This window comes from Equus quagga, chromosome 10, assembly GCF_021613505.1.
Source record: "Equus quagga isolate Etosha38 chromosome 10, UCLA_HA_Equagga_1.0, whole genome shotgun sequence".
Lineage (NCBI taxonomy): Eukaryota > Metazoa > Chordata > Mammalia > Perissodactyla > Equidae > Equus > Equus quagga.
The window spans coordinates 847,971-864,052 of NC_060276.1; the positions used below are offsets into that span (position 1 = coordinate 847,971).

The 16,082-nt window shown below is 41.4% G+C and overlaps 1 protein-coding gene across 2 annotated transcripts in view; it reads left to right on the forward strand.

Moving 5' to 3' along the window:
* Positions 1–7,801: 7,801 nt before the first annotated feature.
* Positions 7,802–16,082, forward strand: part of GAB3 (GRB2 associated binding protein 3) — an 84,703-nt gene continuing 76,422 nt past the window's right edge. For both annotated transcript variants that reach the window (XM_046672747.1, XM_046672748.1), the window contains exon 1: positions 7,802–7,902. In XM_046672747.1, coding sequence (XP_046528703.1) covers positions 7,831–7,902 — 72 coding nt within the window. In that variant the 5' untranslated portion in view covers positions 7,802–7,830. The remainder of the gene's footprint in view (positions 7,903–16,082) is intronic.

Below are 16,082 nucleotides of genomic sequence, written 5' to 3' on the forward strand. Positions count from 1 at the left end.
GAGGGGGCTCAATAGACACAGGTAGCTAGCGACGGCAGTATTGGACAGGCGGGAAGTAGCAGCTCTTGGTTCAAGCCCTCTTCCCTTCTGTCTTTGGGGTTCTTCTCGCTCCTCTCTCTCAAGCTGGGCTCTTAACCTAGCCTCTGTGGACTTGATTGATCGCTAGTTATTTAATTCTCTATTGTGATTTTAAATGGAATCTCTTCCAATGGGTTTACTTCTGCAATCCAAAGGTTAGAAATTTTTCAGTTTTATTTTACTGTGGCTTAAAATAGATGATAGGTTTTTTCCTCACTTAACTTTTATTCTATCTAGAATTTGTTTTGGTGTATGCTAAGGTAATACTAATGATGACCTAAATTGACTTTTTGTAGATAACTCAAATCCCCAGTATCATCCAATCCATCTGTAGTTCATTACTTCCCCCATTATTTTATAATACTTCATTGGTACATATTTGGCTGAATAAGTTTGAGGTATTCATCAATAGTTCTCCTACGGGCTTCATCTTTCTCCAACACTCCTCATTGAATCTGTTAGCAAAGCCTGTCAGCTTCGCTTTCAAAAGAGATCCAGAATCTGATGGGTTTTCACCACTTCACTGCTGTCACTGTAGTCTATACCATCATTATGGCTCTCCTAGATTTTTCCAGTGGCCGTCTACAGTTCCCCCTGCTTCTGCTTTTTCCAATTGTAGTGTTTTCTCAACACCGCAGCTGGAAAGGGGCATTAAACTGTAAGTCAGGCCATGTTCTTCTTCTGCTCAAAGCCCTTCAATAACTTCCCATCTGCAGTGGGGTAAAGACTGGCCACCCCAAAAGATATGTCCTAACCCCTGGACCCTGTGAATGTGACCTTATTTGGAAAAAGGGTCTTTGTAGATGTAATTAAGTTAAGGATCTCAAGATGAGATCATTCTGGATTACCTAGGTGGGCCCCAAATCTAATGACAAGTGTCCTTAGATGAGAAGGGCAAAGACAGACAGACAGAAGACCATGTGAAGGTGGAGGCAGACGTTAGAGGGATTTCAGATTTTCAGTCTCTAGAACTGTGAGAGAATATAATTTCTGTTGTTTAAAGCCACCCAGTTTGGGGTAATTTGTATGAGTGTAGGAAACTCATACACTATCTCAGTAAGTGTAAAAGACAAAGCACCTATGACAGCTGTCAGTGTCTGTCACCAGGTCTCTTTCTGAGACTATCTCCTTCCACTCATGCTCTTCCTCCCCCGCTCCTGCCACACTGCCCCTTGGCTGTTCAGGACCACTGTAGGCACACACCCCTCTCAGGGCTTTTGCACCTGCCCTTCCCTCTGCCTTAAATGTACCATGTTTAACATCTCCCTCTTCACTAGAATGTTAGCCTGAAGAAGCCAGGAAATTGTTGTCTGTTTTGTTCACTGCTATGTACTTGGCTCCTAGAAGATGCTGAGTAAGTATTTGTTGAATGAATCTGTTTCTTCTGAACCCGGAAACCCCATGGACCTTCCCTTACCAGCAGAAGCATCTCCTCCTCTCCTGGCTGATGAGGCTGCTCCTGCCTTTCTTGGAGATCTTGCAGTGAAATCACCTGGTCAGTTACCAAGCGAGGGGATGCCAATTCTCCTTGTGCCCTACTCCTGACATTCCTCATGGTCTCTAATCCCAAGACGCGGGGACGTGGGAATGTGGGAATGGAATTGTCATGTGGATCCCCCTGGTTGACCCCTTAACTGCATCCCCTGAGAGGGCTCAAAGGACATTCCTTTCACCAACACATTGAGACATACTTTGTTGAAGGTTCTGGAAAACTAGTCTGGGAAAGGAGGTGAGAGGTGTTGCCATGGAAACAAGCTTGCGTTCTCAGTGGGAATGACGGGATCCTGGAGCAGCAGCTGCCAAGTGGTGGCACTAAACCTCATAGAAACAGGATGGGTATCCTGATAGGCAGCAGGACTGGCAGCTGGAATCAGATTGGTTCCTTCCCAAGGACCTCTGGTGGCGGCTAATTGATCATTGTGTTCTGTTAATAGGCCACCTGGAGTAGACCATGATCTGTATAACCCAAACAACAAAAACTCTAGGTATGGTGAATGGCAGCCCACCTTAAATCACCACAATGGACAATTGTGCCCCCTCATCTGCTTCCAAGACCCAGTCAGTCCACAGGCTCAGACCCCTCAAGTGAAGGTTAGGCCAGGTACATGTGACACTGCAAGTGTATACTTTAAATCTTCCTCCTACTTTCCCCTGGGGATATAGAATTCCACTGTGGTCCACTGGTCAGAAATGGAAAAATTCCCACAGGGGCTTCCTGATTCAAGGACTGAGGGCAATTATGGAAAGAAAGGACAAAAAGAAGCCCTGGCACCGTCCCTTCGATTCTTTGGCATATTATTGTAATTAAGTCCCTGGGAACTGACCTCATCATCTCACTGTTCCCCAACACATGACGCTGGTCTGCTATGTTAATGACATCATACTGGCTGGGCCTGATGCATAGGGAGTAGCAAATATTTCCCCACCGGGGGAGAGATAAGCCCCATGAAAATTCAGGGGCCCAACACTTCCATGAAGTTTCTGGGCATCCAGTGAGCCAAGGCATATTGGGATGGTCCCTCCAAAGAGAAAAACAAATTGCTGTACTTTGAAACCCACTGCCTCTAAGAAAGAAGCACAATGCCTGGTAGGCCTTTTTCTGGAGGTGGCATACCCCTTTAGGATGGTACACAGAGACTTTTCCAAGCCTTGATAAGAGAATCACAGCTCAGGCATCTGGAACTTGACATAAAAATAAATCTTAGACCTACAAACACATACACACACCCCAATTTGCTGGCAGGAAAAGCCCCTGACTTGCTTTAGTCCCTGATTGAAACTGAATGTGTTACAAATGATCTTAAGAACTGAGCTGTGCATCATGAACTGGGTATTGTTTGACCAACCAAGTCATAAAGTCAGGCATGAGCAGCAGCACTCCACCATCAAGTACAATGGTACAGCTCCTGGGGAAAACAGTCTGGCAGTTCCTCAAAAGGTTAAATAGGGGGCCGGCCCCATGGCCGAGTGGTTAAGTTCGCACGCTCCACCGCTGCGGTGGCCCAGGGTTTTCCTGGTTCGGATCCTGGGCACGGACATGGCACTGCTCATCAGGCCATGCTGAGGCAGCATCCCACATGCCACAACTAGAAGGATCCACAACTAAAATATACAACTATGTACTCGGGGAATTTGGGGAGAAAAAAACAGAAAAAAAAAAAAGATTAAATAGAGTTGCCATATGACTCAGCAATTCCATTCCTAGGTGTGATATACCCAAGAAAATTGAAAGTAGATCTTTAAACAGATGCTCCTACACGTATATTCATAGTATTATTCACAATAACCAAAAGGCAGAGACAACCCAAATGTCGATCTACAGATGAAGGTACAAACAAAATGTGGTCTATCCATATAATGGAATATTATTCAGTCATAAAAAGAAATGAAGTACTGATACATGCTACAGCATGGATGAATCTTGAAAACACCATGCTGAATGAAATAAACCAGACACACAGGGACAAATATTGTATGATTCCACTCATATGAATAGCCAGAATAGCCATCCTAGCACAGGCAACCAGGCATGTGAGTGAAGAAGCTTCCATAAGATTATAGCCTCCAGCCATCTGGTCACTCCTAGCCATCAAATCATCTCAGCCAAGACCCCAGACATTATGGAGCAGAGAGAAGACATTCCCGCTGTGTTCTGTCAGAATTCCTTGGCATTATCTGTCAGCTGAATAACAAACCATCCCCAAACTTGGTGTCATTAAACAACCATTTTATTATGCTGACAGATTCTGATTATGCTGAGAATTCAGCTGAAAGGCTAGGTTTCACTGGAACAGGAGCACATGCTACACAAAGCCTCTCCATGTGGCTTGGAATTCCTTTCAGCATGGCAGCCTCAAAGTAGTCAGACTCTGTACTTGGTGGCTCAAGCCTCCAAAAGCAAATGTTAGAGTGGATAAGGCATAAACCTGCATAACCTTTTGTGACTTGGCCTTAAAAGTCTCATAGCATCGTTTCTGCCATATGGGGTTGAAGCAGTCACAACCTACCCAGGTTCAAGGGGAGGGGGCATCAACCCCATCAACCCCGCCTCTCAGTGAGAGGAATCTCAAAGAATTTTGGAGCCCTGGTTTAAAACTGCCATATTCACCAAGACCCAACCAACTGCTGTGCAGGCCAAACTGGTGAATTAAGTGGGAATGTGACAGAAATTTCCTTCCCTGCATTCTTCAAGTCTTTGATGATGGAACTAATTTCTGACATTGTCCCCTAAGTGTGTGATATTTCTTTTGACTTACACTTTGCTAGGAAGGAGGAGCTCCAGGGGTTGCCACTTGGGCCTTTCTGCCACGATTGGCTCATTCCACGGGTCAGGAAATCAATATGAGGATTCCATTGATTTTGTAAATTTTAGCCATTCTGATAGATATGTAGTGGTGACTCATTATGCTTTTAATATGCATTGCCCTAATGCCTAATGATACTGAACATCTTTCCAAATGCTTATTTGCTATCTGTAAATCCTCTTCAGTGAAATGTCTCTTCCTATCTTTTATCTATTTTCTAATTGGATTATTAGTGTTTGTTTGCTTGTTTTTTGCTATTGAGTTTTGAGAGTTCTTTATATATTCTTGTTATGAGTCCTTTGGCAGATATGTGATTTGCAAGCATTTTCTCCCAGTCTGAGGCTTGTCTTTTTTTTTTTTTAATTGACCCTGAGCTAACATCTGTTGTCAATCTTCTTTTTTTGGTTTTTATTCTTCTTCTCCCAAAAGCCCCCCAGTACATAGTTGAATATTCTAGTTGTAGGTCCTTCTAGTTCTGTTATGTGGGACGCCACCTCAGCATGGCTTGATGAGCAGTGCTAGGTGCATGCAAACTTAACCACTCGGCCATGGGGCCAGTCCCTGTAGCTTGTCTTTTTATATTCTTAACAAGGTATTTTGTAAAGCAAAAGTTTTAACTTTGATGAAATCTGACGAGGATTATTTTAGGCTGGTTAATTTTAAAAACTGCAGATGAGAAGCGGGCTCCGAGGATTGGAATTTGCTTGCCCTTTGAGAGACATTTGCATTTGTGAAAGAAAGGAGATGACCTTGTCTCTAGAAACTCTTAATCAATGCCAAAGGCAAGAACTTAAGTTGGTTACTGTCTGGCAACGTCATGTAACTGATTTAGGGTGGTGGCTTCTGGCCTTTACTTAATCCGATTTGATTCTTACGTAAAAGTTGTGGGACCACCCAATGGCCAGACCCCACCTGCATTGATACCATTTTAACTTTTTTCATGTTCTTTCCTTTGTCTTGTAAAGAGATGGCTCTCATACCTATGCCTTAAATTTAGCCTTACTCTCCACCCACGTTTGCAGCAGAAGCAGCAGCAGCAGCTCTGACTGCCCGTGGGTCCTGTCCCCATGGCAGCAGTAGCAGGGGCAGCAGCAGCGGCTCCTCCTGCCTGTGGGCTCTGTCCCCACGCAGCAGCCTGACTGCCCATGGGTCCTGTCCCCATGCTGGCAGCAGCAGCTCTGACTGCCCATGGGTCCTGTCCCCATGCTATTGCACACTATTCTCTAAATAAAAGAGCACTACTGCCAGATCTTGAGAGTCCAAGAAATCTTTCTTTCGACTCCTCGGCTCACCGACCTCGCATCAAAATCCACTTTATCAACTTTTTTCTTTTATGGATTGTGCTTTTGGTGTCATGTCTAAGAACTCATCACCAGGTCCTAGGTCTCAAATATTTTCTCCTATGTTGTCTTCTAAAAGTTTTATAGTTTTACATTTTGCATAGAAATATCTGATCCATTTTGAGTTAATTTTTGTATAAGCTGTGAGGTTTTGGTTAAATTCTTTTTTTTGGCTATGGATGTCCAATTTCTCCAGCACCACTTGGTGAAAAGACTATCATTCCTCCATTGAATTGCTTTAGTACCTTTGTCAAAAAACAACTGGGCGAATTTATGTGGGTCTATTTCTGGATTCTCCATTCCATTCCTTTTATCTATGTCTATTCCTCTAACAATGTCACACAGTCTTGATTACTGTAGCTATATAATAAGCCTTGAAATTGTGTGAAGAGATTTGTGTGGTGATCTTTTCTCCTGCAACCTTGTAAAACTCACTTATTACATGGGAGTTTTTTCTGTAGATTCCTTGGGATTTTCTATGAAGATAACTATATCATCTGCAAATTGAGACAGTTTTATTTCTTCCTTCCCAATCTGTGTGACTTTTGTTTGTTTGTTTCTTTCATTCTTTCTTTCTTTCTTTTTTGCCTTGTTGCACCGGCTAGAACTTACAATATTACATTGAATAAGAGTAGTGAGAGCAGATATCCTTGCTTTCTTCCCAATCTTAGGGGGAAAGTGTCTAGTTTTTTTACCGTTAAGTATGATGTTAGTCATACATCTTCTGTAGCTGTTCTTTAACAAGATGAGGAAGGTCCCCCCCATTCCTACTATAGAGGGAAGACTTTTCCTCTACCTAAATGTGGGTTCGTCTGGCCGGAGAACGAATTAAATTCACATGAGACAGAATAGCAAGAGAAAATTAAACAAAGCTTTATGAGGAACCATGGCCCGGGGCCTTTCTTCCCGAAGGAAGAAAGGACACCGAAGAAGTGGGGTGCACAGAGTGGTTATATACCCCCAAACAGGATATTTCACATATGATTGAAATGTCCCTCCCACAATAGTCATAAGATTGCCCTGTCGGCACAGCACTTGATGGACACAGCAGGTAGTGGTCTGCTATCTCGGAGGGCGTAGCAGGAGGCAAGTCTATTGTCTTGAGCTGGGTGGTCACAGGTGAGCACAGCAATCAGTTCCTAGCCTAAGGATAGATGCTTAATCCTTAAAGAAATGCCAACGTTGGGAGGGGGAGGGAAGTCAGTTGCAGGAGGTTACCAGACAAGCACAATAAACAAATGCAGATTTAAGTCCTTGCCTTTGGCATTGATTAAGAGTTTCTAGAGAGAAGGTCATCCCCTTTCTTCTTCCTGGTACAGAGAGGGAGGCACCTTTACAGATAGAGATTTACCTTACAAATGTAAATGTGTCCTAACAAAGGGAAGCAAGTTCCACTCCTCAGAGCCTCCTTCCCTGTCCCAGTTTATCAAAAGTAATCAGCCTCAAATAATCCTCATGCTGAAGAGACATATATTGGGGTGGCCAATGTTGAATGAGGCAAGTCTATTTCTGAGATAAACCCCACCCGGTCCAAGTAACTGACTTCCCTCCCCTTTGAACCATTACTCTGCAAACGATCGTGTGGAACAGGGAAGTCAAAGAGGAGTCAGGCTTTTCTTTCTTTCTAGCTATATACATCGCAGGTGCTGCGGGTCCGAGGTTTCGGCTCCTGTGACCCTGAGGCCCGGGGAGCAGCCCTTTTGACGTGGGCGATCAGGGATGGGGGCATGGGCAACCGGGGACAGTTCCCTACTGCGCTCCCGTTAGGTCGCAGGGCTCCTTCCTCGCGCTCTCCGGTGGCCCTGGCTACCGGCCACTCGCTCCGGCCCTGGGTTAGAAGGGCGGGACGCCCTCCCCGGGGCCTCCGGAGGCACAGCCGCTGGCAGCTCCTCTCTTGTTCGAAGGGGGTTCCCCGGGCTCCGTCGCTTGTTTCTCCTGCCATCCCGGGCCGCGGGCGGTGGCGCCTGTCCTGTCTAGGGGGGTCGCAGCGGCTGCTCGGGGCGGCGCTGGGCGGGCGGCGCTGGGCCCGCCCCGCCGGCATCCCTGGCCCGACTTCCTCCTGCCACGGGCGGCCGACCCAGCTGGAGGAAGCAGCGACGGCGGCCACGATGAGCGCGGGCGACGCCGTGTGCACGGGCTGGCTCGTCAAGTCGCCCCCCGAGAGGAAGCTGCAGCGCTACGTGAGTAGGGGCGCCGCCCGTCCGGGCCTCGCATCCTTGGGTCCCAGGCCGCCGGGAGCCCCCGGGCTCTGGGCGCCGCAGACGCCGCCGCTCCCAGCGCTCGGGGCTGCAGGCAAGGCCGATCGACGGAAAGCGAAATCGCACGTCGAGCCAGCGTCGGCCAGCTGCGGGCCTGGGGCCGCTGACCCTAGAAGAGGAAGGCGGGTTGGGGCTGAAACGCCAGGCGCCAGTCTCGGTGCAGGAGCGGCCAGGGAGACATTTCGAAAGAGTGCCCCTGTCTCTGGCGGGGAGTGGCCCTGAGTCCCATTGCCCAGCGGGGAGTACAGGGCAAGGGATAAGGGAGAGGGACAGCCGGACGGGGCTTGCCTGGGCCAGGCGGGCAGGGAGGCTCCTGCATTCCCCTTGGACCGTGAGGAGTGCTCTCTCGTGTCGCTGTCATCGGACACGCCTGTCTGGAGCCTTCCACAGACTCCACTCGTTTCTCATGGTATCGCTTCTGAGCTTACTCTTTATGCTGACACCACGCTTTTCTAGTACCAGCAGGAACCGTGGACTTTTGCTAGTATGAAATAAGAGACACCTGAAAGTGTACATCTTCCTACAAGCACATCTTCCTACACATTCCATTACCATTTTAAATGTATTACAGACAACTCAAACGTTCATTATCCATGTCTGCTCTGGTGTTTACCATGCTCCAAAACTGGTGTCCCTGTTTCAGCCAAATTTGACCAGAGTTTTTGTTCTCCACATTTGTGAGGCACATACAGTGTGGAAGTGTAGGATATGGGATTATAAGAAGACTTTAATCATAAATGAATACTTCCAGAATATGTGACAGGAGCATTTCCTGAACATACAGTTGCTCAGGGCACCTTTCCCCATTGACCCTGGACTAGACAGTGTCACTCTCTTTTGTTGTTTGCTCTGCGGAGCAACATTTTAGAGGCGTGTTGTTCTTCTACTTAGTATGTAGTTGTAGAGATCTATACATACAGAGATTTTTCAGATGAACCACCAGTGTGTCCCTTCATCATTATTTTTGAGTCCCCAAGTCCATAAGCACAAAGTCCAATATTTCTCAGCCTCTGGATCACCTAGCTGCTTCCCTAACAGTGAAGCTGCTTTGAAGACTCATTGATACTCAAAGGAGGCAAGAGGAGAAAACCTGCTCCCTGTGACATGCGTGGACAGGTGAGGGTTTGTCACAAAGTGGCTTTCCTTGTTGCCCTTTGGAATGTGAGACATTTTAAAGGTTCACTAGATATTTTCAGAGTGGCACTCTCTTTCCAGGAGGTGATTCAGAAAGATGGTGAACCTGTAGGGCAAAGTTTATGGAAGATTTTTTCCAGTCCTGCTTTGTATATTGTCCTGACCAGATTGGTTTAGGAAAGTTCATTAGCATTTCATCAACTTTGGGGAGGCATGCATGCGTATACCTATTATCATACAGGGTTCATTCTTTTTGGGTGGAATGGAGGTGTGGCAAGTGTGAACTTTGCACAGCTTAGAGGTGCGTGGGCATGTGATTGTGGGGTGATGATGGAAGAGACTCGAGACACAAAAGTACCTAGATGTCATCTTACCAACACTCCAAGACAAACTTTGACCTTTTAGCCTATGACTGGGAACTTTTTCTAACGAGAGTCATAGTCTTCTAGACAGTCAATGCTGTTTTGTTGAAAGATGTCCCTGGAGCACACCTCCAAAAGAAAAGTTGTTTCCTCTCATTTCTAACTTCTGCAGGAATCCCTTGTTGACACTAGATGGCAATCGTGTGTCAGTTCAACCAAGTGTGGACAGCTCGCTATTACTCACAGCCACCTTTAATTTAGATCTTGTCCTGAGTGGGTATTCCTTCCTCCCTTTAACTGAGCACCAGCTCTGAACCAGCCCCTGTGTCACAAGCTACAGAAACAGAAAAAAAGACTTGATCCCTGTCCTCAAGAAGTCTAACATTTGTGTTACAAAACAAAGCTAGTTAGTGGCACAACTAAGCCAAGAGGCAGCAGTCCTTTGGTTCTGTTAAATTACAAATGAAAGCTGAGTCTGTTTTTAGGTAAATCTTTCAGTCCAAGGTAAGCTTGTACTTCATCCTCTTGAACCCATGAGCCAAGGCAAATTTATTTTTATCACTGCTCTTTTAAAAGATAGTTGATTCTTTTCTTTTGTATTTTTTGTTTCACACATAATATAGGAATATATTCTTGTAAAAATTCAAATGATCTAAGGATAAATATAATAATAATAATTTCCCCACATGTCCTACCCTTCTTGTGCACCTCTCCTCATTCCACTCCTCTCTCTAGGGATAACAACTGTTAGCAGTTTGGTGAGTATCATTCTAGAAAAATTTCTACAAAAGATATAATTTTCTTTTTGCACAAATGAGATCATACTATACAAATTGTCCCGCAATTTTCTTTTTTCAAAAGAATCCTGGACGTCTTTCCAGGTTAGTACATAAAGATTTACTTCATTCTTTTAAACCATTGCTTAAAATTTCTTGTAAGAGATGTAACATAATTTAACAATTTCTCTACTGATGAACATTTGTCTTGCATTTGTTTTCTCAATTTTAAAGAATGCTGTAACAACAATGACAATACAATTATAATAATTCACATTTATTGAATGGTTGTATGTGCCAGGCCCTACAATAAGGACTTTACTCTTGTTATCTCATTTAGTCTTCAAAACAATGCTAAGGGCCAGGTACTGTTTCTATCTCTGGATACAAGTTCTTTGTTGAGTATATAATTTGCAAATATTTTCTATCAGTCTATAGTCTGGTTTTTCCTTCCCTTTACAATATATTTTGTAGAACAAAGATTTTAAAATTTTAAGTCCAATTTATCAATTTTTCTTTTATGAATCAAAGAACTTTTAACCTAGCCCTAGATCCTGAAGACTTTCTTCTATGTTTTTTTCTAAAAGTTTTGTAATTTTACATTTTATATTTAGATCAACGATCCATTTGAGTTAAATTTTGTAAAAGATGTGAGGTTTATGTTGTGGTTCATTTTCTTGCAAACCGATTCCATTTGTTCCGGTACCTTTTATTGAATAGACTGTCTTTACTCCATTGAATTACCTTTGCAATTTTGTTAAAAATCAATTGGTCATATTTATGTAGGTCTATTTCTGTGTTCTCTAATCTGTTCCATTGATCTCTTTGTTCATCTTTATGCTAATACCATGCTGTTTTGGTGACAATAGCTTTACAATAATTCTTGAAATGAGGCAGTTTTAGCCCTCCAACTTTGTTTTTCTTTTCAGAGTTGTTTTGGGTCCCTTACAGTTAGTTTGTCAATTGATGTTTGTATATCATCCTTGTATCCTGAAACTTTGCTAAACTCACTTATTAGTTCTAGTAGCCTTGTTTATAATTAGAACCTGTGGTGCTATCAATGTTGCGTAGAAATGATGAGAGCAGACATCCTTGACTTTTTCCTGATGCAAGAGGGAAAGCATTCAGTCTTTCCCCTTTTAAATACGTTAGCTGTAGACGTTTTGTAGGTGCCTTTTATCAAGCTGAGGAAGTTCCCGCATACTGCTAGTTTGCTGAGGCTTTTTATCATGAATTGAATTTTGTTAAATGTCTTTCCTGCATCAATAAAAAATAATAATATGATTTTCTTTTTTTGTCTCTTACTATGGTGAATTATTCTGATTGATTTTTCAATCTTGAGCCAGCCTTGATCTCCTAGGATAAACTCCACTTGGTTGTGATATCCTTTTCATTTATTGCTGGATTTAATTTGCTAATATTTTGCATCTTTGTTCACAAAGGATATTGTTCTGTAGTTTTTCTTTTGTGCTATCTTTGTCTGGTTTTGATATTAGCATAATGCTGGCCTCATAAAATGAACTTGGTGTTGTTCACCCCTCTTCTATTTTCTGAAAGATGTTGTGTAGAATTGGTATTCCTTTTTCCTTAAATGTTTCATAAAATTTACCATTGAAACAGTCTGGGCCTGGACTTTTCTTTGTAGGATGGTTAACTACAAATTCTATTTCTTTAACAGATATAGGACGATTCAGGTTATCCATATCTTCTTGAATGAGCTTTGGTAGTTTATGTTTTTCAAGGATTTTCTCTATTTCATCTAAGTTCTTGAATTTATTGGCATAAAGTTGTTCATTATATTTCCTTATTATCCTTTTAATGTCTGTAGGATCTGTAATGATGCCTCCTCTTTCATGTGTGATACTGTAGTTTATTTTTTCTCTTTTTCCTGATCAGTCTGGCTAGAATTTTATCAATTTTCCTGATATTTTCTAAGAACTAGCCTTTGATTTCATTGATCTTCTCTATTGTTTTTCTCCTTTCAATTTCACTGATTTATTCTCTTATCTTTATTATTTACTTTCTTCTGGTTGCTTTGGGTTTATCTCTTCTTTATCTAGTTTCTTAAGGTAGAAGCTTAAATTACTGATTTCAGAACATTCTTAATTTCTAATATAAGCACTTAATGCTATAAACTTCCCTCTAACAACTTCTTTAGGTGCATCCCACACAATTTGATATGTTGTTATTTCATTTTACTCATTTCAAAATATTCTTCAATATCCCCTGAGATTTCATCTTTGACCCAAGGGTTGTTTAGAAGTTTTTTGTCTACTTACCAAATATTTGGGGATTTTCTAGATATCTTTCTGTTATTAATTTTTAGTTAAATTCTGTTATTATCTAAGAACAAACTCTGAGTTTTATTCTTTAGAATTTGTTAATTTTATATTATGGCCACAATATAGTTTCATTTGGCAAATATTTCATGTGCACTTGAAAAAGAATGTGTATTCTTTTCTTGTTGGGTGGAATGTTCTATAAATGTTAATGAGGTCAGGTTGGTTGATAGTGTTGTCCAATATTTCTATACCCTGACTGTTTTTCTGCTTGCTTTTACTATCAATTACTGAGAGAGGAGTGTGTAAGTTTCCATTTGCAACTACGGATTTGTCTGTTTCTCCTTCCAGTTCTATTTGTCTTTGCTTCATGTATTTTGATGCTCTGTTGTTAAACATATTTAGAATTATTACATTTTCTTGGAGAATGGACCCCATTTTGGTTATTTAATGTTTCTCTTTATCCTTGATGCTATTTGTTGTTCTCAAGTCTACTTTTTCTTGTATAAATATAACCACCCCAGCGTTCTTTTGATATGTGCTTGCATGGTATGTCTTTTTCCATTCTTTTATGTCTAACCTATCTGTGTCTTTATATTTAACGAGAGTTTCTTATACACAGCATATAGTTGGGTCTTGCTTTTTTATGCAATCCTACCATCTTTGGTTTAATTGGTGTATTTAGTTCATTTAGATAAGGTGTGATTATGAAAATGTTTGGATTAAAATCTACCATCTTGCTAGCTGTTTTCCATTTGTTCTATCTATTCTTTGTTTCTTTTGTCTTTTGTTTCTGCCTTCTCTTGTGTTAGTTGAGCCTTACTTATTATTTCTATCTCCACTATTAACTTATCAATCAAAACTTTTAAATTTTTTAGTAGTCACGGTAGAGTGTGAAATATACATCTTTAATGGGAATCTTTCTTTAAATAATATTATACCATTCCATGAGTAGTGTAAGGACATTATAACAGTATAGTCCCAATTCTGTCCTTCTATTTTTTGTGCTATTCTTATCATGTATTTTACTTTTACATATGCTATAAACACATGATACATTGCTAATAATTTTGCTTTAGAAAATCAGTTATCTTTTCAAGCAATTAAAAATAAGGAGGGGGCTGGCCCGGTGGCACAGCGGTTAAGTTCACACATTCTGCTTCTCAGCGGCCCGGGGTTCACCAGTTCGGATCCCGGGTGTGGACATGGCACCACTTGTCAAGCCATGCTGTGGTAAGCGTCCCACATAGAAAGTAGAGGAAGATGGGCATGATGTTAGCTCAGGGCCGGGCTTCCTCAGCAAAAAAGAGGAGGACTGGCAGTAGTTAGCTCAGGGCTAACCTTCCTCAAAAAAAAAAAAATTAAAAATAAGGAGAAAAAAATCAAATTTATTTTCCTTTATTCCATTTCTAGCACTCTTTCTTTCTTTCTTTCTTTCTTTCTTTCTTTCTTTCTTTCTTTCTTTCTTTCTTTCTTTTTTAAATATTGGCACCTGAGGTAACATCTGTTGCAAATCTTCCTTTTTTTCCTTCTTCTCCCCAAAGCCCCCCAGTACATGGTTGTATAGTCTGGTTGTAGGTCCTTCTGGTTGTGCTAGCACTCTTCATTTCTTTGTGTAGGTTCAAGTTTCTGTCTGGTGTCATGTTCCTTCTGCCTGAAGGAACTTCCTTTAACATACTATGTAGTTTATATCTGCTGGCAATTAATTCTCTCAGTTTTGTTTGTCTGAGAATGTCTATTGTCTCTCATTTTTGAAAAGTCTTTTCACTGGACATGGAATTCTGGCTTGACAACTTTTTTTCTTTCAGCCCCTTCAAGATGTCATTCCTTTGTCTTCTGCCAATTCCTCTAGTGATGCCTTCTATTTAGGATAGGGGCTGCTTGCCAGAGCTTGTTTCTCAATGTCTGCATCACCTTCAACTTTAGGTCATCTTGTATTTTCAGTCTACCATCTTCCTAGTTGTCTCATTTATTCTTTCTTTCCTTTTCCCTCTTCTCTGCCCTGTTTTGAATTAATTTTTATGATTCCATTTTATCTTCTTTGTTGGCTATACCCCTTTGTGTTTTTTACAGTGGTTGCTTTAGGGGTTTAGTGTATATCTTTAACTGATCATAGTCTACCTTAAATTAATATTATATCACTTCACATATAAGAAACTTACAAGAGTATGCTTCCATTTACCCTCCCTCAGACTTTGTGCTACTGTTGCCATACATTTTACTTCTACATGTTATAAACCCCACACTGCAGTGTTATTTTCTGCTTTAAACAATTATCTTTTAAAGAGATTTTAAACATAGGGAAAATGTGTTTTTTGTTTACCCACATGTTTACCATATCCACTGCTTTTCATTTCTTTCTGTCTATCCATACTGCCATCTGGAATCATTTTCCTTTCTGTAAGTCTGCCGGTGACGAATTGTTTCAGTTTTTTATGTCTGCATAAAAATCTTTATTTTCCTCAATTTTGGAATGGTATTTTTGCTGGGTAAAGAATTTTTGCTTGATTTTTTTCCCTTTGAGTATTTTAAAGATGTTGCTTCACTGTTTTCTCATGTGCATTGTTCCTTTGTTCCTTTACACATAATATGTCTTTTTTTTCCCTAGCTGCTGTTATTAGTAATTTGATTATGATGTGCCTTGGTGTTGTTTTTTTCATGTTTCTTGTACTTGAGGTTCATTGAGCTTCTTGGATCTGTGGGTCTATAGTTATTTCTTGGTTATAGTTATATCTTCAAATATTTTTCTCTCCGTCATCTCTTTCCTTTAATTTGGAGACTCCAATTACACCTATAATAGGCCGCTTGAAGTTGTTCCATGGCTCACTGTTGCTGTGCTCTTTTTTGTACAGTATTTTTTTTTCTCTGAGTATCGTTGTTGGTGGTCTATTGCTTGGTCTTTCAAGTCCACTGATCTTTTCTTCTGCAATGTCTAATCTGCTGTTAATTCCATTCAATGTATTTTTCATCTCAATCTTATATTTTTCTTCTCTAGAAGTTCACTTTCTGTCTTTTTAATCTTTCATATCTTTCCTTAACATGCTTGTGCTTCCCTCTACCTTCTTGAACATGTGGGGCATATTTATAATAATTATCTAAATGTCCTTGTTTGCTAATGAAAATTGCAGCAACTTCTCTTCCACATTGAAGGGGATAGCATGCTCCAAATCATTGTGCCCCTAGAAATTTCACTTAGGGGCCAGACTCCTGAAACTTGTAGAGTTAATTTCACACTTTCTGGCATGCATTGTCTTACTAAGCAAAGGCGCTCTCTACTTTGTGCTTAATAGGTCTAATCAGCATCATGTCATTAATGTAGTGGACCAATGTGATGTTCTGTGAAATGTCAAGGTGATCACTGATTCTGCAGACTAGATTATGGCAGAGAACAGCAGACTTTCATAGCCCAAAGGCAAGATCGTAAAGATGTACTGTTGTTCCTGCCAGTTGAAAGTGAAGTTTCTGCTGATCCTTGCAAGTTGATGTAGAGATAAGAGCATTTGCCAGATCAATAGCTGCATACCAGATGCCAGAGCTATGTTGATTTGATT